General features: G+C 37.1%; 2 protein-coding genes across 5 annotated transcripts in view; one reads left to right on the forward strand and one right to left on the reverse strand.

Moving 5' to 3' along the window:
* Positions 1-11615: 11615 nt before the first annotated feature.
* LOC123314577 overlaps positions 11616-24391 on the forward strand; it is a 66380-nt gene continuing 53604 nt past the window's right edge. For all 4 annotated transcript variants that reach the window (XM_044899939.1, XM_044899938.1, XM_044899941.1 and 1 more), the window contains exons 1-2: positions 11616-11772; positions 11903-12588. In XM_044899939.1, coding sequence (XP_044755874.1) covers positions 11670-11772; positions 11903-12588 — 789 coding nt within the window. In that variant the 5' untranslated portion in view covers positions 11616-11669. The remainder of the gene's footprint in view (positions 11773-11902; positions 12589-24391) is intronic.
* Positions 14148-22821, reverse strand: LOC123314581. Its single transcript, XM_044899945.1, has 2 exons — positions 22416-22821; positions 14148-14606 (listed from the first exon to the last, which is right to left on the reverse strand). Exons 1-2 carry the CDS (start codon positions 22705-22707, stop codon positions 14458-14460), a joined length of 441 nt encoding a protein of 146 aa, XP_044755880.1. The 5' UTR covers positions 22708-22821; the 3' UTR covers positions 14148-14457.

The following is a 24391-nucleotide window of genomic DNA, read 5'->3' on the forward strand; positions in this document are numbered from 1 at the left end:
AGATCAGAAACTGTTAGAAGAATATTTGTCCTTATAAAGTTTACATTATTTTGATGGAGAGTAAATTTAATCGGAAACATACGAGGTGGATTATCGTTCCATATTTTTCAGTTTAGCAGAATGAACAGGAGTTCTGGGAGTAATTAAAGTAAGTCAAATAGTCAAACCTATCTTAGGCTAGATGAGCAAGCCGTAGTGACAGCTCTGTCAGGGGGCAAAATATACACCCTTTCTAACTATCAACTATCTTTGACTCGAATTTAGTGTTTTTGTTTTATCAGGAATATTGTTTTTCATGACGGGACTATACAGTCCCTGGCCATATTATTAGACGCATTGATTCGATGACAAATCTCAATATTGAATTATTAAATTGAATGTATATGTTACATATACTTCATCTGTAAATGGTTTTCACATATAATATATCATATTCAATAAAAAATATTGATTTATTGATGATTAAAAATGAAATTCTAATATTTTGCTGAGCCACCCTGTGTAGCTATGAGAGCTTTATACTATCAATGCAGAATTGTTCGGTTTGCTGCATTCGAAGATAATGATTTCATATGTGGATTATCGAAATAACGTCCGAACCTGCAGAATGCAAGACGTATACTGGAAGACATAGTACTGATTCATACTTAAGTACTAATACTACAACATCAAAAATAAATGCCAAAAAGAACAATTTAATGAGAGTCGTAGATAAAACTGACATTCTGTGGAAATGAAATTCAAATATTCTGCTTTTTCCTCGGGCAATACTAGTAAATATAAAAAAAAATCCTCAGTGCGTCTAATAAACTGGCCAGGGACTGTATATAGCTGTACAGGGCCGTAGCGAAGAGCTTTTCCGAGGGGGGGGGGAATTCGAATTTTGGCGCCCCTCTTTAAAAAAAATTCACAGGATATCGAAAAAAACAAGGATATGGAAAAGGTGTATTATGATATGTAATACAAATATGTACCTACAGTTTTTTAAAGAGTTAATTATAAATGAACATGAGTATAAATGAAAATACCTCACAAATATTTCAAGTAACAAGTGTAATAATAAATCTGTGATTAATTAAACTAATCAACGAAACAAGAAAATATTCTCATAAATATTGCTATTCAGATCACACTTTAATTCTTCGTTCTTTTAATAGGCTCCAAGAAGTCACTATTGACTCAAGAGAAAGAGTTGCTGCGATTTTTTTTTCGCATTTCAGTAGAAGCAAATCGTTCAGACGCTGATCAGACATTGTTGTTCTGAGAACATTTTTTACTAACTTAAGTTGACTAAACGTTCTATCGTTAGTACTGGTACCATAACCAGCGGTTACGACAAATCTTAAAATGTAATCGGCGAGTTTTAACATTTTATATTTCGTTGCCAATACACCAGCTACTTCAGTTAATGATTTACATGATTCGCAATCAGAAAATAAAATCATGAGTTCGGTAAGTAATGTACGTGCACCGGGTGCACGTACGGGTGTACGAATGTGTATGCTCGTATAGTGTGAGGGGTGAAGCACCAGCCCGGCGCGTCTCCAGGTGGCGGATAGGAGGACGGCCTCTAACGATGATTTCATATGAGGAGGAGGCCAGCAGGGAAATAAAATCGGCTCGTTGTGCCTAAAACCTCAACTGGTAGCCTTTTAAATACCTTGCCGCGGACCAACTTCTCCTGTCTCGGCTGTAGTGTCGTGGCCAAGGGATTGCACCAGGAATACGATGCCAGATGGGATCTCGAGCTAACCTCGGGACCATCCTGTTACACCAACGCTTCTTGGCTGTCTGTGGTCATGTCTCGCGGGCCAATGGAGTGGGGGGGGTCTTGGCTTAAACACCTGGACCAAGAGGAAACAACCTCATCAAAAATTCTAAATCCAAGACGGGGAACCAGGTCGAAGGATGCGTGGCTAGATAGAAGACTAGTCCCAACTGGTTTCAACCTTGGAGCACCGGGGGGAACTCCATTGTATTAACCCCTTACCTCTGCAAGCGGGGCTCTGCAGAGGTGGACCGTTCTGACCCTAGCTTCTCGTGGGACCTATTATGGATAAAAATACGAAAAACAAAAAAACCACTGGAAAAGAGGTGGAGAAACCCTCCACCTCCTCATCCGGGCACCTTGAAAAGGGGAAGGTCAAAAGACCAAACAAAAATCGGCTGCCATTTGAGTTGCCCAAGTTGGGAGAACCGGGTGGCAGAGATGACCCACTGAGGAGAGGACTCAGTGGTGCAGGGGTGCGAAGGTACCTGCGACACCTCCATCAGGGCCTTGCACCTGAGGAGGCTAGGAAGCAAGCTCTTTCGCACCCAACCCCGAAGGTTACACCTACGGGAAAACATAACAAAAGAGGTCCGGAGCTTATAACACCTCCGACGCGGCCTCTACCAAAGAGGCAGAAGACAGCTGTGGCTAAGACCGGGCAAGTCACTGGCTATGCAGCAGCTGTCAAAGCTGAGAAAACCTCCAGGGTTGGAATCATGCCCAAGGACTACCCTAAGGCCACCCTGGAGGCAGAGCAACTTTCCTCCCTGGAAGATATCCTGGTGGAGGAGATGTGCCAGAGCCAGGAAAGGAGGATCCACTTTACTGGCGTTCATTTCAGGAATGGAATGATGCTGGTCGATTGTGGATCCCAGGGATCTGCGGAATGGATCATGAAATCAGTTCCGCAGCTGAAATCTTGGAAGGGACCCGAGTTGGTGGTGCTAAGGGGAGACGACATCCCCAAGCCCACCAACATTACGGTATTCTTTCCAAGAAGCCAAGAAATGGAGCCTGAGAAGATCCTCAGACTCGTTGAAGTTCAGAACTCCAACCTCAATACTGGGGCATGGAGAATTCTGAACTCCAGGAAGGAGGGCAAGGGAACAGTCCTCACGATTGGGATCGATCCCCAAACAGAGGAAACCCTGAAGGCAGGGGGATGTTGCCTTAACTTCCGGTTTGGGCGCATCCCAGTCTCAGGGTTGAAGAATAAGAATGTCCCTGTGGAGGGTTCGGTGGATGTGGAGATGCCCTCCACATCCCGGGAGCCCGAGGTGCAGGGAGAAGGGGCAGACTCAAGTCTGGGGCAAGCTGTTGGCTCTGCCGGGGCGCCTATGGCGGCGGAGATTCCCTCTGCCGCTCTGGCGGCTGGGCGCAGCTGTCAGCTGTCCGGGAGTGCCTTCTCGGATTCCGAAAGGGAAGAACACCGTAAGGAATCGGAGGAGGAACAGAAGAAGATGGAGGAGGGGACGTAAAGGGACGGGGTAACCAACGTCCCTCACCCCAAAACAACCACTGCATCTTCTCGAAAGTAGTGCAAGTGAACCTGCATCACGCGAAGGGTTCTTCAGCAGTGGTTGCAAGGTTATTTGCGAGGTTGCAATTAGGCATTGCTCTGATCCAGGAACCCTGGATCAACAAAGAAGGCCAAATCTCAGGATTGGCATGCAAAGATTCAAAACTGATTTATGACCAGAGGCAGGTATCTCCACGTGCCTGTGTGCTCATAAGAAGCAACATTAAGTATATTTGTGTTTCAGAATACATGTCTCGGGACCTGATTCCAATCATGGTACACCTCAACGTTGGGGGCATCGACCGGGACATTGTCATAGCATCTGCATACTTCGCTGGAGATGGGCCAATTACACCGCCAGAGGAAGTACAGCGGCTAGTAAGATACTGCAACAGCAGGAAGTTGCCAATTATAATTGGATGTGATGCCAACGCACACAACACCACTTGGGGAAGCACGAACAACAACGCTAGAGGTGAGTGCTTGCTTGAATATCTCTTAGCTAACAATCTCGAGACATTAAATGTGGGGACTACACCAACTTTTGTCACGAGAGCGAGAGAAGAGGTCCTGGACGTGACAATTGTTAATGTCGCTGCCAGGAAAAATATCACTTCCTGGAGAGTGATGAACGAACCTTCACTCTCTGATCATAGAATTATCGAGTTCAAGGTGGAGGGAGAAATAACCTCGCCCCCCTTGATTCGGAATCCCAGAAAAACAGATTGGTTTCTTTACAGAAGCAATCTGAAGAATAATTTAGAACAAATCGGAATAGGGCGGGAAAAACACCGTCATTACGATTTTGAGCAACATGTAGAGCAGGTAAGTGAGGCAATGATGGAGGCATTTCACTCTAGCTGCCCATTGACCAAGGCTCGATCAAGTAAAGAAGCTCCTTGGTGGAATGACAACCTGTCAAACCTTCGAAAGGAAGTCCGTCGGCTCTTCAACAGAGCCAAACGAGACAGTAACTGGCAAGGGTATACTGAGAAACTCACTCAGTACAACAAGGAGATCAGGAAGGCCAAAAGACTTAATTTTCAAGCCTTTTGTGAAAATATCACTTCCACTCCCACAACAGCCAGACTTCAGAAGGTCATGGCAAAAGGGGGAACTAACCCCATTATGTCGCTTAAGAAGCCAGATGGTTCCTACACTGAAGGAGAGAAGGAACGAGCCAGTCTTCTTCTCAAAACACACTTCCCAGGTAGTGAACCAATAGATAGTACTGAAACAGCAATGAAGTACACCAAGAACTCCCGCAAGGAGGACTGGGACATTGCTAAGAAAATATTTACAAGGCAACGACTTGAATGGGCCATAAGCACCTTTCAGCCGTATAAATCCCCAGGAGTGGATGGGGTGTTTCCGATACTCCTGCAGAAAGGAGTGGAGGAGATCCTCCCTCATCTATTAAATATCACAAGGAGCAGCTTGGCATTGGGTCAAATACCTAGAAGATGGAGAAGGGCAAAAGTCACCTTCATTCCAAAAGTAGGGAAAAAGGACGGGACTGACCCTCGATCCTTTAGACCCATTTGCTTAACATCGTTTCTTCTAAAAACGATGGAGAAAGTAGTGGATAACTACATAAGAGCGGAGTATCTGGAGAAAATACCACTTCACAATTGTCAGCATGCTTACAGGGCGGGACGTTCAACGGAAACCGCCCTGTATCAGTTGACTGAAGTCATCCAGAGAACTCTGAACAACAAAGAAATCGCCATGTGTGCCTTCCTGGATGTATCTGGGGCCTTTGACAACACAACACACGTGTCTGTCAGGGATGCACTTAAGAGGCGAGGAGTGAATGATACCATTTTAAAGTGGATGTATGAGGTGTTAACGACGAGAATGGCTGAGACATCGATGGGCGATGAAACCGTCTTTGTCAAAGCTACTCGTGGAACACCTCAGGGAGGGGTAATATCTCCCCTCTTATGGAGTCTAGTAGTAGATGATCTTCTACACAGGCTAACGGAGCTAGACTTCGAATGTGTAGGCTATGCTGATGACATAGTCCTGATAATTAGAGGAAAATTCGAAGGCATTCTCTGCGACCTAATGCAGAAGGGCCTTAGAATTATTGAGCAGTGGTGCTTGTCTGTGGGGCTGAACGTTAACCCAACCAAGACCACAGTAGTTCCGTTCACGCGGAAGAGGAACCTTCCAGCCATGAAGACGTTAACATTAAACGGTAATATCTTGGAGTGGGGGTCTGAAGTCAAATACCTAGGAATAACCCTGGATAGCAAACTTCTGTGGAATAAGCATGTTGATAATGCTACTGGCAAAGCTACAAGGGCTCTGATGGCGTGCAGACGTCTATGCGGCAGGAATTGGGGTTGTAACCCAAAAATACTGCGATGGATGTACGTCATGATTGTAAGACCTATAATCACATATGGGGCAGTAGCCTGGTTTGCTAAGGCAGGTCAGGTAAGTACGAGGAGAATGCTCGACAGAGTACAAAGGCTTGCCTGTGTGTGCATCACTGGAGCCATGAGGACGTGTCCAACTAGGGCGCTTGAGATCATCACAGACCTCACACCTCTACATCTAGTGATTGATAGGGTAGCTCATGAGGCCATCCTCAGATTATCTAAGGAAGGAACAGGTAACGAGAGAATCAAGAGTCAGAGAGTTTGGTCCTCCCTGAACGACTACATCTCATCTGCAAACCTTCCTAGTGACTTAATGATCAAGAAAGTAAGCATTGAGAAAAATTTCAGTACAATGCTAAGTAAAAGAAGAGATTGGGAACGGGAGTACACCGCCTACAATCTTAAAGAAAATACATTAAAATGGTATACAGATGGTTCTAAAACCGCTACAGGAGCTGGCGCTGGGATTTATGGGGCAAGTACCAAGTGTGCACTATCGTTAGGCTCCTGTACAAGCGTCCTTCAAACGGAAATACTGGCAATCGAAAGATGCCTAGATGTAAATCTAGAAAGAAACTATCAGAAGTGTGATATAGCTATTCATACAGATAGTCAAGCTGCCGTAAAGGCACTGAGCTCCTATGTCATCGACTCAAAGCTGATTTGGGAGTGCCGGAATAAACTCAATGATGTAGGCAAGAAGAATAAGGTCTCTTTAATCTGGGTTCCCGGTCACTCGGGAATCGTAGGAAACGAGAAGGCCAATAAACTTGCCAGAGAGAGCGCACAAACGCCACTCACTGGCCCAGAACCCTTCTGTGGTATAGGAAAATGCACCTACAAGAAGGAGTTTATGGAGAAGGAGAAAGCCGAAAGGGAAAAACTCTGGCGGAATCTCCCAGGAATGGATCACTCCAAAAAGTTCCTTCGGAACTTTGAAACTGCTGGATCCAAAAAATATCTGGATCTCAGTAAGAACCAACTACACCTACTCACTGGCTTTCTCACAGGACATTGTCGCCTAAAGAAGCATCTGTTGAGAATGGGTTTGTCGGACACTGACGAGTGTAGATTCTGTGGGGAGGAGGAGGAAACTCCTATTCACCTGGTTACGGAATGCTTTGCCATTGCAAGCCAAAGGAAAGAGTGCTTTGGACGAGAAACTTGTAGGAGTGGGGAATTATCCTCGTTGAAGCCGTCCCAGATATTGGATTTCATCAGATCTCTGGATCTGGAAGGCGAGCTGTAAAGGGCGCAATGAAAACAGCTCTGTTAGGGGGCACAATAAACCTTAAGGTCGCAGTGAACTGTAACCCCTTCACACTATAACTATAACTATAACTATAAGTAATGCTTGTGGGTCTGGCCTATCTAGCTTTGGCGGAATCATATTGATCAATGCTTCTAAGTACTCCAGGTTCAAATTTTGTGATTTCAGCGGAAAATGGAAAACTTTAAATATTGGATCTAACGTTTCTATTACTGATATCACGTTCAATGATAAATTATTAATGAGCGTGTCTAATACTTGTTTGAACTCTTTTCTATAACATGTATATAAACCTAAAATTGTCTCATTTTCATTTCTGCTATAGAATTTTTGGGGTCCTAATCGACGCCGATGAAATTTTTTAAAGTCTTCTTCAACATTGATGTCGAATTTTTCAGCAAACTGCTTTGCGCTGGCGATCAAATCATCGATAAATGAGCTATTTTCATTCATTGTTTTCAAAATTTGAATGTGTAATTCTAATATATTATTGCAATCGATCACATTTATTTCGGGAGTCTCGATAGATTCAATTCAATTTTTTAGTTTGAACATCACATTTTTCATGAAATAAAGGGTTACAATGAAGTCAAAATTCAAAATTTTCTTCCTCAATCCTGAACTTTTTGTTCTAGAGGTGCTGTCAAAGTCAGTATTTTCGGCAATTTCTTGGAGGAGTTGAACTATCTCTTCGTAGGAAATATTGACGGCCTTTATGCTTTGGGCTCTAGCAACCCAGCGTTCTAGACAAATTTCTGAGTTTCAAAGAGTTTTCAATTTTATGTTATGTTTATTTTATTCATGTATCCGTCACATTTGCGGCTTTTTCCGTCTCAATTTTCCTTTTCTGCGCCCTTTTTCTGAATTCCGCTCCAGACGGTTTGAGCTTTTTTTGGCAGGGATCCATAATACGATTAAATGCTTCTAAATGGTTAAACTCATGTGTTCACACCGCTGACCGCTCTGACAACGAGACTTTACAATGCCGCCACTGTAGTTCCCATGAATCGACTAGATGGCGGGGCACACAGTTTGTTATGATTTCGCGCCTGCGCGGTCTATTTGGCGCCCTTTCGAATGTGCTCCGGGGGGGGGCGCTCCCCCCCCTCCCCCCCTATAGCGACGGCCCTGTAGCTGTAATGGGCAAGTTTCCTAAAACTCCAAAACCGAATTTGAGATTACTTATGGAAAGCCTTTTCTACTAGTTATCCAACACGTAAAAGATTCGCTTCAAAATTCAGACATTTCAGAAATACACCCTTCGAAACTTCGACTATGTGAAAGCTTGTGACGTAGAATGCCTTTATTAAAGTATAGTAATTTTTGTTAATTCGACAACACTGGAACCGATCAAGAAGATATCCACAGATAACAAAAAATTGTTTCTGTAATCTGTGTCTTTACCTTCTTAAAACCGATGACATTTTGTGTCATTGTGTGTTTTTCTTGTCAAATGTGATTATCAAACTTGATATTTATTACATCTATGGTGATCAGAAAACTTTCATGACCATTACTGACACAAAATGGGCGTTGCCGGATTGTAAAAATGACGTAGAATGTTCACTTCTGAAATCAGAATTTTCGTAATCGAATACAGACAAAATGCAATATGTTAAAATTCGAAAAAAATATATTTCGAGATATTTGAGTTATAAGGATTTTTTTGACATATATTTTGAAATTTAGGAAAATACCCCATTCTGATAAAAATAATTATCATTGAGAACACCTTCAGTTGTAGAATAAATTTGAGATTTCCATAATGTGCGTTAATTTTTTTGCGCAGTGTATTTATAAAAACAAAATATGGAAACGATGGAAACAGGAATTAATCCAGATTAGTCACAGAAAAGGCAAAATTTATCAAACCATATATACAAAGATTATAGAAGTTTTTTTCAACAATTTAAATGTAAATTATCATCCGGTGAATGATTCTTTTAGTAAAGACAGTCAGTTCATTTTCATTATCAATTATAAGACGCTCCCGTTGCACTTAACGCATGTTTAGGACGCTGACTGACGGTCTTTCCACCGTTGAAGATGCAGCTGACAATGATTTTCATTCGTTTTGAGGTATAAACAGTCAGTTCTGTGAAATTCATGCGGCATCAAATGACTTTTTTTTCTTATATTTGGTCGAGTTCATACACGCCGCTGATGTATAATCCACCATCGTTTATGCAGCTGACGGTTATTTTCCCATTCAGAATGATCCGAACAATCATATTACGAATTTTGGTGCGGTATCAAATCACTTGAAAAATTTTATTTTTCGGCAATTTTAACTCGTCGCCATCATTAGCCCCACCATTGGCGCGCCGACTGCCGTGCACTTTCATGATACTTGAACAATCTACCCCCAAAATGAATTTCATGAGGTATCAAATCACTAAAAAAATGGTACGCTACCTCCCCTACTATTATTTTCTTTCTGGAATTTTTTTTCCTTATCCTTCACTCTCTCATTTCTTATTAAAACAGAACCATTGAACTCTATGGGAACTGGAATGGCTTCGTAGGTAGCAAAATTCGTCGAAAATTGTGACCGAGAGAGAGGGAAGAAGTAGAGCAACCTTTCTCTCTCTAGCGTGTTTTTATTTACACTATTATAACCTAAATTTAAATGTCATTTTCGTAGATAAATTTTAAATCACATTGTTTAATGTCTTTTTGTCAGTATTTTAGTAAAAATCATGGTGAAAAATTGTTTAGAAGCCATATACTTCCGATTTACATTCCTAAGAAACTCGAAAAATGTCTATATATCAAGTCAAGTTAGCTGTTGAACAGAATTTCTTGTGCTTTTTCAAAGCTTAAATATAGTTTTTTGATGAGTGTTTTTTAAGTCTATGTGTTTCCCAGAGTGACAAAAATGGTTTTTGCAGTAACAAAAAACATTTTGAATAAGAAGAATTTCATAACAACAATGGTCCAGTATTGTGTTGGAAACGGGAAACGGATGCCATAATGCAGGGGACATAAATATAATATAATATTTTTTCTGTGAAGTGTTGGTATCACATAAACCAATCCATCCTGAACAGTTTTACAGAAGTGAGAATCCACAAAAGGAGAGAAGCAGTAAATAATTAGGAATTATGCCTTATGTTTTTCATTTTTTTAGGTTCCCTCTCCGAAAACCTTTTACTTTACAACTTTGGACCAAAGCTACAGGAAGGAAAAATTGGTATCCGTAGAAAAAAATTTGCAGTCCCCCACAGGAAACATTTCTTGGCAGTTTGTCAAGGAATTAGAAAAAGTTCAAATGGAGGAAGGTCTAAGGTTGGCTAATTCCCTCTCATCTCAGCATATCATTATCAATTATAAAAATAGAATTATGAATGTCAGATTAGCTACTCAAACAATGAGTAATGGGGTAGCAGATGCTATGGAATTTCTTGATAACAAATGTAAGAACTTACAATTCGAAGATAGTGCCGCTACCGTTGAATTCATTAGAAAAATTGATAGAGTGTTTGACATTCTTAATTCTAGAAATCTGTTCCGGAGAGGGTTTAAAGCTCCAATTAGATCTTTTTCCCTGAGGTATGTTGAGGAAATTTTCAGTGAAACTATAGAATATTTAGAATCATTGGAAATTGATGATACCAACATTCTTTTTCACTATCGAAAGACATTCGCTTTAGGATTTATTTCGAACATGAAGAGTGCACTAGGGCTAGTGTAGAATGTTCCATCAATCAAAATTAATGAATGATGAACTTCATGGAGATCCTCTACTATTCGTCAGAAAATGACTAAATTAATTTTATTTAATAATTGTTAAGCAAATGTAACATTTTTGTCCCAATTATGTTAAATAAAAATATTTCAGCAATTTTGTTCTTTACTTTTTGATATGATTCCTTTTATATATTGAACTATTTGGAATATTTAAAATCTTTTCAGAAGATCATTTCCTATATTCTTGCCTCAAGATTATAATTAATATTTATATTCAAATTACTCTAAAGCTTCTATTTTATTAATTCATCAAGGCTGCAAGGTTGATTATTAAAAATTTCGTTCCCGAAATTCAAGAAATTATGATTACCATCATAAATCACTAAAAAAAGTGCAAAATTTTTAGAAATTTCGATTAGAATGACAAACTAATGATTAATTATTTTTAGTACGAACCGACTCGTTGAAAGATTTGAACAATTTGGGAATAGAGAAAGAAGTGAATTTTTCCAATCAGTATCAAACCTTCAAATATTTTCAGTTCGAATAGTTCATTCCCGTACATTGAAATGTTTACGTTGCTAATAGCAACGGCGTGCGAGAGAGAAAGGTTGCTCTACATCTTCCCTTTCACTCTTCCTCATTTTGCCTGTATCGCGATGCCATTCCAGTTCCCATAGAGTTCAATGAACAGAACACAAATATTCTTATCATTGATATTTCTACTATTATTTAGGCCACTAAAAAAACGTTCTTTTCAAAAAATATATTTAAAATCTGATTGAGTATTGGAATTACTAAGAGCTGCTTAGCAGCAGGCTCATTCGGTAGAATTGGACATTTGTCTGAATGGCCTAAGCAGCATTGGACATCGTTAAAGGAAGAAGAAGAAGAAAAAGAAGTTCCTTTTTGCCAGAAAACTACATCTATGAACATAACGTTCATCTGTGGTTCGATAGCAAAATATTCGTTTTCTGTGCCAAAAACAAAAAGATTTCAGCACGTGTATCCACTGTATCCAGTGAGTTATGAATGTTTAATTGTGAATCGGACTTTCTCGATATGGAGTTTTGGAATTCAAGAAATATTTTTGCTCCCCCTACTTACACCTATGAGGCGAACGCGGATGATATAGGTATTTATTGGGTTATTGTTTTTATTCGATAGCAACTGAATTGCTGAAGCTATCGTATTTTTTAGTGGTTTCTTTTGAAATAACTCTTTACTTGTACAAGTAATATAGTAATATATTAATTCTCTTTCAGACATTGGTCATTTGAAGTCAATTCTTCAAGATGGAATAAAATTCTACAACGATCAGAATCTTTTGAATATGGAGACTGCTCTGCTGTCTAGAATTGTCTATAGAATGAAAACAAAATTCCGAAATTCAAAAGACTTCCACACGTTCGAAAAGGTCAAAAGAAGTCTAACCATATATGAAGAAATGGACATATCCAAAAAATTAGAGTATTTTTTATCAATTTTACCAAGTTATGATTACCATCAAGTGGTAGTTTCTCTACCAACGAAAAACATGATTGACTATATCTTAGTTCAACTTCAAGGAATTGGTCAAATATTAACTAAAGCTATTGACACCTGTAAACTCACCGTCATAATTTACGAACATCGTTTGTACTTGGGTCATTTTTGGCAGTTGGCGATTATTGCTATATCAATAGTTTCACGAATTCATGTATTATGTCTGAACATGGTAAAATACACATGCATCCTCTATGCAAGACTCCTCCCTTTTTCTCATAAACTGAAGAATGTCACAACCAATTGGTTACCAAAGGAATATACTTTTCCAAAAGATTTAAAAAGTTGGCTGAATGTTGAATGGTCTAAGTTGGAAGAGGTGATTGAAGTTCCTGACGATGAATTTAATATGAGCTTCATTGATATAGCTGGAGACTCTGATGATGATGATGTAGAATATATAGAGGTGAGTAGTTTTTCATTATGTAAAGAATATGAGGATATTCATCATGACTTACTGCTGACATTCATATCATACAGGGGAATGAAATAATGTGATTTCATGTTTTTTGAGGAAAAATCCATAATTTTCTTCTGTTCATGGCTTATTTGCTTGATCTGCAATTAAGTCTACTTCCACCACTCGATAAGCTTCCTTCCGAGTTTCTTCACATGAACAGTAGCACAGCTTCATACATTTACAAAATTATGTTGCATAATATATTCTCCAGAGTAGCAGCTCACCGCTCACCACTCACCTGCAAAAACTGATAAATCCACTTATGATTTCGAGGAAAATGCCAAAAGCTTCTACAGACCAATCTCCTAACAAATTCCAACTCTGTCATTTGGTTAACACATTGAATGTTAAGCTACGTTTTTTTTAACCCTTTCTTTCCCAAGTTAATTTTTCATTTCGTTAAAATGGAATGACTATCCAGGGAAAAATAGTGAAAAAAATTCATTGTGTTCTATTTCAAAAATTTTCAATGACTCCATTTGGCATCAGTGGGAAGGGGAGGGGAGAATTCTGTGGAATGAGAATATAGTTTTTCGGAATTTTTGTTGTATTTTAGTCATATACTGAGGTACCGTAATTTAAGACATTTATGAATTTAATGAAACACTGTGAAATATCTTGAAACAATGTCTGTCCTTTGTAAGGCAAAATGGAACTTCACATTTTTCACATGCCAGACGGCTGTAAGATTGGCAATTATTGCGATATCTCGCTTTCGGCCATTACGGAATTGAACAATATGCCTTGAAATCATATCTCACATCATACGCTTTCATTTTATGGATATAAAGATTTCCAAAGAGCTTGACCGATTTCACTTCTGAACACAATCAGACGTTATGCATCTGATAAGAGAAGTTTATATGTGCTTCTTTTCAATATCAGGCCGGGCCTGACTGCGAATGTATACCTACTCATTTATAAGGATCCTTTATTACTATATAAGGTATGATATTTTGAAAGATAATGAGTATAGACTCATTGAAAACAAAGTGACCTTTATTTTATAAACACCCTATGACATAATGTGACATTATATTATATTCCTTTGTTGCGACCATTTTTATCATATCTCAAATGCTTTGCAAGACTCACCCATGTTTCCCAGAAATAATAAATAATTATCATTCTATTTCATAATGAAATTTCCAAATTGCTAAAGTGATACAAAATGTTCATTATTGCATTTTTTCACCTGTGTAAATATAAGAGATCAGTCTGCACAAAAAGACCTTTATTACAGAAATAAAACAACGAAAACATATAAACAAAAATAAAGATAATATGGAAACATGTTATATTGCACAAACTGTATGATAAGAAATAAATATCATATTCAATTGAAATAAATCATTGAAAAAGTTATTGAAAATAATATATGTACATATACATATACATTATGAATGTAAAAAAAAATATTTTCTTTGGTCAGCAGGTTCAACGTTAATCACAGAAATAGGTATATCAATTTTAATTTCATTAGTTTTGTCCATTTCTTTTGGCTCGACCTCTTTCACAGTCACCAGCTATCCTCAACCATGCTTTTATTATTGTTTCAACACTATTCACAGTGCACTTTTTAGACAGGGGATTCTTTCTGACTGACACTACAAATAAAATAGAAACACTCTGAATGAGTATATTAATTCTTGTGGAAAGGAAATTTATATTTTAAATATAAGAAAAAAATTCTATAATTCAAAGAGAAACAATTTTCACACAAACAAGTATTCACACAGTTTCAAGCATTTAATGTACTACTTTGCCAAAGACTGTATATTTCACTCGATCGTTGATATTCAGAGTCAATGAAACTTACCATGAATCAATTGTATTATTATACATCTCATAATTTCTCCCTGTCCAATAAGGTTTCACTGCCAGGTCATTGTTCATCCACTTGGTGAGAATTTTCCTACAAGTTTCACTTTCATCTTTGCCTCCAATGTATTGAAGGATAGATACTAAAATTAAAATAATAGCAATTGCTAGTTCAGAAGGAGATTATGTTGCTGCTGCATTAAAATTATTTTAATGCCTCTAATGACAAATAAAGATATATGTATAAGTCTGAATGTCTAAGTTGATTTTTGGACAAAAGAACTAAAAATACACCCCCACAAACCCATGCAGTTGAAATTTCACTTCAGAATGCATAGATATTTCATCACAGTGAAAAGTTACCTTACCATTTCAGCAAATTTCGCCTTATCTGATAATTCGTCATGCAACTTCGCTAAATCTTCGAAATCGTTTATTTTTTTGAATTCTCCAGAAGACACATTTCTCTCCTCTCTATCCACAAATAATCTTATTAAATGACTGGTGTCTTCTTTGACAATATTCAATTGTTTGAGCACTTCAGTAATCAATTCTGAAAAATAAAATAGATCACTATTTTTTGGGCAATATGTCTTTTAAATGAGGGCGAATAACTATAATATACCTACTAATTTTTATTCTCATCACATCCTGTGCATGATGTGATGCTGAATTTCTCGGTGCTACTTGTTGAGATCTCATCCAAATCCAATCCAAATGTTTTTGATTTAATTGGAGCAAATTTTTCGCTGTGGTAAGATTGAGCACACTTTTTTGATGTACACTGTTTCTGGAAATTTCCAATTTGTTCGAAATTTTTTTTGAGAGTGGAATTTGTGGAACATCATCACTATCACTATCACTCTCATAGTTTCGGAAGAATTTTTTTTTTGGTTTACGCTTACTTATATCTACAATTTCAGACTCAATCTGGGATTCAATTTCCAATCTCATTAATTTGGCTCTAGCTTTGAGGTAATCGTCTGGAAATTGAAAATTTTAATAATAGTCAATAGTTCTCATATGTATTTCAATAGAATACTAACCAGTAGTGAATTCGATAATAATTGGACACCTCATGCATTTATCTAGGTGCAGCTTAATATGGTTTTGTACTGCTTTGCCCTTCAAATGATCAGTACGAAAATAAGAAGGCCAATAGCAGAACAAACAGCTATCATCTTCGAAGATCCAGATACTGGATATAATGGCCATAGAAACTATCCCTGTTTCATCTCTTTCATTAAGGAACCTAACTACAAGATATTTGCTGAAAAAAAAAATGAAAATTTTTAGTGGTTAATCTCCCTTTGTGGAGTGTTTGTAGCACATATTCTAATATATTATTGTATTCCAGTTAGTCCATTTCCATAATTTTTCTATCTATACTTCCTCGAGTTCAATCTCCTTACTAATGGCAGGTTTAAATTGAGAGCTTATAAATATTCTGTTGGATACTAGCATACTAGCGTGTACTAATTTCATATTAGAGCCGAATATTTTTCAAATGTAGGCCTAAAACTAAAGTTCTTGTATTATAATATTGGTTAATTCCATTCCGGTGTTTTTTTCTACTGGTAGGAATTCAATAATATTATTTTTAGGTGTGAATTCTCCCTCAAGTTCCTTTGTTACAATTCTAATCACTAATGATATTTGTTCCGTACGTTTAACATTTGTTCCGTGTTGTCTAACTCTGAACTAGACATAATAAAATCGCGATGATTAATAGGAACCAGCAAACAGAAAGCGTTTCTCCATAATACTGTCCTTATTCCTTATTTGAACCTTACTTAATTAGAAATTCAGAATTTTTTATTTAAAATTTAAGTTTCATACTATACTCCATTCACTTTTATTTTAGCAGTGGGTTGGCCATGGAAATTTGACATTTTTCACTCTGTATAGCACGAAAATGTGGGGTTATGACGGTTGTCAAAACATTTTTGGGTTTCAAATCAACGCTATGTTGCCCGTTCTACGTAAAAGTTTCTGTTATTGCGTATTTTATCACAACGTCGAATCTCTTCAGAAAATATGTGACGAACATAATTGTAGTTTATACAAACTGATTGAAGGCATACCAAATCCAGTTATTTGCATGGAAAATACAAGAGATCAGTATAATATCATAATATGCACTAGCTTGAGGAGAGTTAATGTTCGTTATCTTCTTTGGCTAAAGTTTGTATACGTTACATCAGTTGTAGATTTCAAAAATATTCACCCGAAGATTAAATGCATATGGTTGGTAATGGGTATCTCCCTAAGGTATTAACAGACAATTACAAGAATGTTGAATTCTGCAACATAAAATCATCTTGCATCAATATAAGTAAAAGGAATTGAAGGAAGTTTCAAGTCAAGATGAACTTCACCTTTGAACAAAAATTTCACATGAATAAACAATTAACAGGACAACTGGTGCATATTTGTGGCTGTTCATCTTAATACATTGATATAATAATAATAATTATTAGGTATTTATTGGTACCTTAAGACATTTACTATGTATAGGACAAGTCAAATGAAAAATAGAGAAATCAATTTTCGGAAACTTCTATGACGACATTCATCAAAAATCCTGTAGTAAACTTTTCGCATTAATTCACTCAAACATAAAATTCTCAAATGCTACCACTTTTTTGGGCCTCCCAATAGAACGAAATTCTTTGTCATCCTTTTCATTCACAATCTTTCTGATTGTGGAAATATTCAGCTGAAATATAAGTCGTTTAGATTCAGATGAAACATTATATAAATTCTCTTAAATTGAATATGTTCGCTACCGTCTTACGAATTGTGGATTTTATAACTATTTGAATGAGCGGACCTGAATTCTAAATAGCACTTCCTGAAACCCTGTCTCTTTTTTCAAGCACTTTCGGCATTTTCGTAATAAAAATTGATATTAGTTGTGGCAACGGCGTTATGACATTAACGACATTTCATGAGTGCCAACCTTACTCCGTTCTAGTTACAAAAACTTGAGAAAATTATTTCATGGCCAACCGACTGCTAAAATAAATGTGAATGGAGTATATTATGTGATAGCATTCTCCTGGGATTTTGAGAACATTTTTCCAAAATTTCTTTTTCTATGTTTTTTCTTTCTCTCTTAGTAAAATCCCGATGATCGCTCATCAAGCAGAGTCCATTTAATCTTTTGCTTGTTGTTGGCTTCTAAGCCAAGTCCTAACTCGCCTTAACTTCTTGAGGACGAGTTAATTTTTTTTTTCGAAAAACTGTAATTTTTTCATGTTGGGTTTAATAAAATTAATGGTAAACAACAACCAAGTGAACAAAAAATTTACTTTTACAATAACTTTTTCAAATTCCATATCATGACCACCAGGAAAATATTTTAAATAATGAAGAAGACCAAAAGTGAGAAATTCATTCTGCTTGATGAAATTGAAAAAAAAAGTTTGAGGCTTCGGTTAAACAAAGTCCAACGTTGCACTTGGAGCAAGTACTGTGAGGCTGTAAACGTGTGCTAAAATGTGCATACCTAACCTTTGTACTATGAACTGGTAAATGTGCACATTTATCAAACCTTATTTCAGCAGGAACCAAAATCTTGTATTTATTGGTGATATTTTCTGTAGACCTTCTGCTTTTCTTAGGCATACTTGGGTCTGCTCCAAACAATCCTATAGCAACAGCCAGCCTAAAATCTTTCAGTCATGCTTCGTATATTATAAAGGCATTCACTATGGTGAGATCCAAGAAATGCCAAAACAACCTGTGCCACCATTTTCTCGATTTTCGGTTCAATTTGTATAAGGAAATGAACATATGGGATTGATCTACATAGCCCATATGACAATTTTAATCTTTTACCAGTTTCAAACAATCAGTATTCTGGGACGAACCATCCTTCCGCTTTCTCGAAACAGTTTGAACATCAGCCGGACTGTGAAAGTTACTCAGAAATAGAACTGTTTTATTATCCATCCATTTCAAATAAAGTAAACCTTCTTTGCTAAGTGCTCAATCGCATGTGCCTCTACTTACTTTTGCATTATTATTTATTATATCCTTCGTTTCATTTTTGCGTCTCCTCCTTATTGTTCCATAACCATAAATGTTGTCCTTCAGCAAATCATTTAGAAGTGCGACGGAAATGAAGAAGTTGTCAAAATACACCCTGTGGTATTTTCTTACGAGTGTGCGTGTCCTTGACGACTCTAGGACCTAAGCCCTCTTCACCTCCCTCAGATCTTTCCGTATCAATCTGAAATTGTGCCACATTTTCCCATATTTTATAGTCCCTTTTTATTGGCTTGAGTGGCATGTACTTGCGAAATCTTATTCTCCCCTTTAATTTCACCATTGATTCGTCTATATATTGATTTTCGCTGGGTTTGTAATATTTTCCGGAAGAATCTGACAGTGTATCGAGCATTGGTCGTACATATCTTTTACAATTTGTCGAATCCTTTTTGACCCACATTTGGTTGAACAGAATTATCTTTCAGGTGCGTATTTGTCAACAGCCAACTGAAACAATCACGAGACATGGAAGAAGATATTAAATTATCTCTCATCTGCATTTTAGAAGACCAATAATCACGGTAACTAGGTTTCTTTGTGAACCCCATCATCAGATTTATACCAAGAAAACATTTGATTTCGTCTGAATCAATCAGAGCATAGGCATCATCTGAAGTTAGTTTACTTAGGCTCGGTTGTTCAATTCAGGTTTAAGCCGAGATTTAAGTTGATCTTGGATTAACCTGACAGGTTTGAACGGAAATGTCAAAATTAATCCAGGATTAACTTTAATCACGAATTGAACAACCGGGCCTTAGGTCCATATTTGAATAATCTGTGAAAAATGATTTCTTATATAGACAAGCCCTTACAGCCTTGTGGTATGGAACCACACAAATTCATAACCAACCACAAATACATGTTTTTCTGAATATTTTCGTGATGAAATCTATTTCACTAATCAATTGAAACACCTAACGAACAAAATATAAGAAAACACTCACCATAAGTTACGATATTTCATGGTAAAGTTTTGTCGATCCCTAGAAATTGAATTTGTGTCTTGTGTCCATCTTTGTGTCTATGTGAAGTGAGAGCAGTTTTTTCGCTTTGTGTGATGTTGGAGTCTGTTCCATTTTGTCTAACTCTGTCTTTCAAAAGTTGTTTCGTCTGTCCGAGGTAGGTCTTCTCGCAATTAGAGTATGGGATTTCATACACGACTGATGATTGTGAATTTGTCGGAACACAATCTTTCAATTTCGTGAAGTATTTTTTCGTTGTGATCTTGTTGTAAGAAGTACAAGTGCATTTAAACTTTTTGAAAATCCTGAAAATTTCTTGTGAGAGTCCGGGTTTAAAAAAAATCTGCAGTATTGTGTAGGTTCTTTGTTCTTTTGTTGGATGTTGTTTTCGTACATATTACTTTCTCTTTGGTCTTATTCATAACTCGTCGAATGACATGCCTGGGGTCATTGTTTTCTCTTAAAATCTCACAAACTTTCTGTGTGCTCTCATCTCTAAATTTGTTGTCACTTCAAGATAGCTAATGCTCTATACATCAGATTAATCGCAGTGTTGATTTTTTGGGTGTTGCTATGGTTATTATAGTAGTTGATTATTCTGTTGGAACTTATAGTTTTTGTGTACCAACTGGTCGTTAAATTGTCCTCCTCTCTTCTTATTAAAACATCCAAGAATGGAATTTTGTTTTCATTTTCATTCTCTACGGTGAACTTTATATTATATTATATGACTTTTGTTCATATTTTACTTGTATTGTAGTCCATATAACCCTTATATGTAGTTGTAATTTTCTTGACGTTTTTCCCATATCTTTATATAGAAAATAATACTTCAATTCAATTCTTTATTCATCATAACAAATATAAACAATGTTATAAACAGAAGTACAAGTCATACAATCTATATAATATGACCCTTGCAATTTTTGATGAACACCAAAATTATGACTTTATGACTGACTGACTGTTATAATGGGGTGGTATGAGTTGAACAGGTCGATAATTGCGGTGTCAGTTAATTGTTGGTAGAATTTATTGTTGAAACTGAAATATCCTCCTTCAAAACGTAACTCAATAAGAATTAGTGATATGCAGTGGCGGAGCAATACCTTAATTCTATGTGGGCAAGATATATTTTGCGAGGCCCTTGGCTGATGCAGAAAAACGTGTTGTCTTTTATATAAAACACTATATACAGAAGATATTCAATTTTTATTCAGAAAACTACACCAGGAAATTATAAATTAGATTAATTGAATTAAACAAATAGGAATTTTCTGCTGTTAGCTTTACTGAATTCATCAATGATTGTACTGTAGTCCAGCTTAGATACTATATCTGCTTCTATTGAAAAGACTGCCAAAGCTGAGAGTCTTTCTTGATTCATGGTGTTTCTTAAATAATTTTTTATCAGTTTCAATTTGGAGAAGCTTCTTTCAGCGGAAGCTGTACTCACTGGTATGGTCAATAAAATTCTGGTGACTATATATAAATTGGGATAAATTTCTTTCAAATTGTACTCTGTTATATACTGGAGCAGCTGTCTCACATCTCCGATGGATTCGGGTAAATTTGGCATAATTGTTTTTATTTCTTCATCATACAACTCGTTTGGTTGAAAATCACTATTCTCTCCTACTTTCAGAGCTACATGTAAATCTTGACAGTGTTTTAAAATACACTGCTTTGGAGTATTTTTCAACTGCCTCAGATCATAAAGAAAACTGAAAGTTGCAAAATGTTGATTCAGAGACTTAAATCTTGAATCTATATTGTTTATTATAGAGTCCATCATGGTGTTGAAAAAATCTGTTTCATATCGGCTTCTGGGGGACTGTATAGGCTGATCGCTGCATTCATAATCGAACATCTTTTTTTTCTTGGCTACCCGTTTATTCCTGAAATCGTTGGGAAGCTCAAAACTGCTTTTCTCAATAAACTGACGAACTTCAGATGAGCACTCTTCGAATCCAGATTGTCGATATTCTTTGATCCAATCAGAGAAGAGTTGAAGAGAATGTTGAAGAGCGATATTCAAATGAATTTGTTTAGATTGCCATAATTTGCTTATTATATTAATGCGCCATAATATCTCATACCAGACATGTAGTGGTATGATGAACTCAAAACTGAGCATTTCATTCACTAATGAATCACAATCACTAAGGGTGTCTGAATGTTCCGTTTGTTTTTTTAAGCTTTCAATGCATTCTAATATACTATCGAATTGCCATAAAACCGCTTTCACTGCCTCGATTCTGCTCTCCCATCTTGTGTCTGATAAAGGCTTCATAGTTAGTTTTAATTTGCTTTTGATTAATTCCCATCGTTTGCTGGAACTTGAAAAGAGGAGAAAAATTTTCTGAATGAAACCGAAAAATGCTTTAGCTGCTACGGAAGAATTAGCTGCGTCAAATGAAAGCAGATTCCAGCTATGACAATCGCAAGGAGTAAAAAATGCCCTGGGATTGATGTTCAATATTCGAGTTTTAACACCACTATTTATTCCTACCATATTTGCACCATCATCATACCCTTGTCCACGACAGTTTTGAATATCTAAGCCATTTTTTTCAAGCTCTCCCAATATTGCATTAGTTGAAAATTCTCCACTCGTCTCAGTTACTGCGATAAATCCGATAAAGCTCTCTTCTATTGTGCCGTTTGAAGTATTACAAAATCTTAAGATAACTGACATCTGTTCAACTCTACTACAGTCTCTTGTGCAGTCTAGCCAAATAGAGTAGTATTTTGCGTCCTTTACCCTACGTATCACTTCATCGGTAACTGTCTTTGACATCAATGTGATCAATTCATTTTGAATTTCGTGGCTTAGATAATGGTTTGCAAGTTGTTTTTCATTAATGCGTCTCATGTGTTCATGTAATGTAGGATCATATTTGGATAACAATTTGAATAAGTCTATGGAATTACCTGAATTCCTAGTGTCCCCATCTGTCTTGAGTACTTCCCTGTGACCTCTAAATGCCAGATTATGAGAGGCTAAGAAATTAATAATATCAATCAATCTCTCAAACAAATTGTGCCAGTGCTTTTGAGATTCACGAATTAGCCTTTCGTTTTCCTGGTCAATTGTTTGCCCGTGCTTTATTGCTTTTTCCATTGTGATCCATTGAAACATGAAGGCCATATGTTCCTTGGTATTCTCATGCCTATTTAAAATAATACTCAAGTGTTTCCAGTCACAACACCCTCCTTGTACCATCTGAGTTTGTGAATTACCGAATAGTCTGCAAGGAAAACAGAAAAATTTGTTTTGAGAAATTGAATAAACCAACCAGCGGCGATGTTGAATTGCACCATAACTCAGTTTTCTTGAAAAATAAAAATTAGAGAAGTGCCTTGTAATGACCTCCAGTTTTCTGAGAAAAATTGGAGTTCATTTTAGTGCATTCCTTTCATTACATATTTCCGCCTTTGAAAATATTTAAATCTCAAATATTCAGTACATTCATTCCGATAGGCAGAGTGTGGAGACCGGCGATTAGTCAGGAATAGTCATAAGCGATGACTCACTCCAAGTGTTGAACGAGATGTGAACAGTGAAGGGAAAAAGCAGTGTGATAACGACAGCGGGTGTAGAGACATTGAGTTCACCACTGAATTTATAAGTGTTAGTTAGATTGTTATTTTGGGATTATTATAAATAAATAAATAAGTAAATTGGATCGCTGATAAGTGTATTGATGTGATCACCCTGAGTACCACAAACTGGCGACGAGGTGAAACAAAACCAATAAAGTGAGTACAAAATAATATCAATTACAGGGTGACATACACATAACTCATGACGGTTATAATAACGCTTGATATCACTGTAGTAAACCACTAACATAAGAGGGCTTGGAGCCATCAATGACAAAGCCTTAAGAAGTTTGGCTGTGAGCTATTAATAACAAAGGCTATCAGGAAGCTGGCTGTGAGCCATTAATAGCAAAGCCTATTATGAAGTGGGCTGTGAGCCATTAATAACCAAGGCTATTAGGAAGTGGGCTGTGAGCCATAAATAGAGAGGAAGGCTGGGAGCCTAGAAATAGCAGTTGGCAGGCTGAGAGCCTATATACCTACATAAAATAATTATTATATCATAATAGAAATTGAATATAATATAGTAATAACAAACTTATTGTAGAAAAATAAGTGTTTGAGGCATTTACTTACAGACATATTCTTGTTTATTTTTTTCAGTACCGATAGCGAATAGAATAGTCTATAGAAAATGGGTGACTCCTCAGGCATCAAACCATTCCTCGCTGAGAATTTGGATAAAGCACTCATTCGAAATGAGTGGGAAAAATGGCTGAGATCACTCAAACTTTACTTGGCATCGGAAGAAATTGTTGATCCAGTTAAGAAAAGAAATAAATTGTTACACATCGGGGGAACACAACTTCAAGAAGTCGCGTACAACTTACCAGGAGCAGTTGATGAAGACGACCCAGAGACAGAAACTGACGTTTTCAAAACTCTAGTAGAAAAATTGACGGAGTATTTTTCCCCGATTCAAAATTCCACATTCGAAAGGCATGTCTTTAGAAACCTGAAAAAGGAGGAAGAAGAAACCTTCAGTAAATTTTTGTTGAAGATTAGGCAACAGGCTTCGAAATGTGTTTTTGGTTCAACAGCTCAAGAATCCAAGGAAATCAGCATAAAAGATAAACTCATTGACGGTTGGGCTTCAGCGGAATTGAAGGCAAAGCTACTAGAAAAAGAACGGTCGTTAGAGGAAACCATCGAATTGTGTAAGATACACGAACAAGCAAGACAGCAGTCTCAATCAATGACTTCAAATGACCAAGGAGCATCGATATCGGCAGTTAATAAAATAACTTGGTCTAACAGACGAACAGGAGGAAATTATTGTACACGGTGCGGAAAGCATGGTCATC

This window comes from Coccinella septempunctata, chromosome 5 (assembly GCF_907165205.1).
Source record: "Coccinella septempunctata chromosome 5, icCocSept1.1, whole genome shotgun sequence".
Classification (NCBI taxonomy): domain Eukaryota; kingdom Metazoa; phylum Arthropoda; class Insecta; order Coleoptera; family Coccinellidae; genus Coccinella; species Coccinella septempunctata.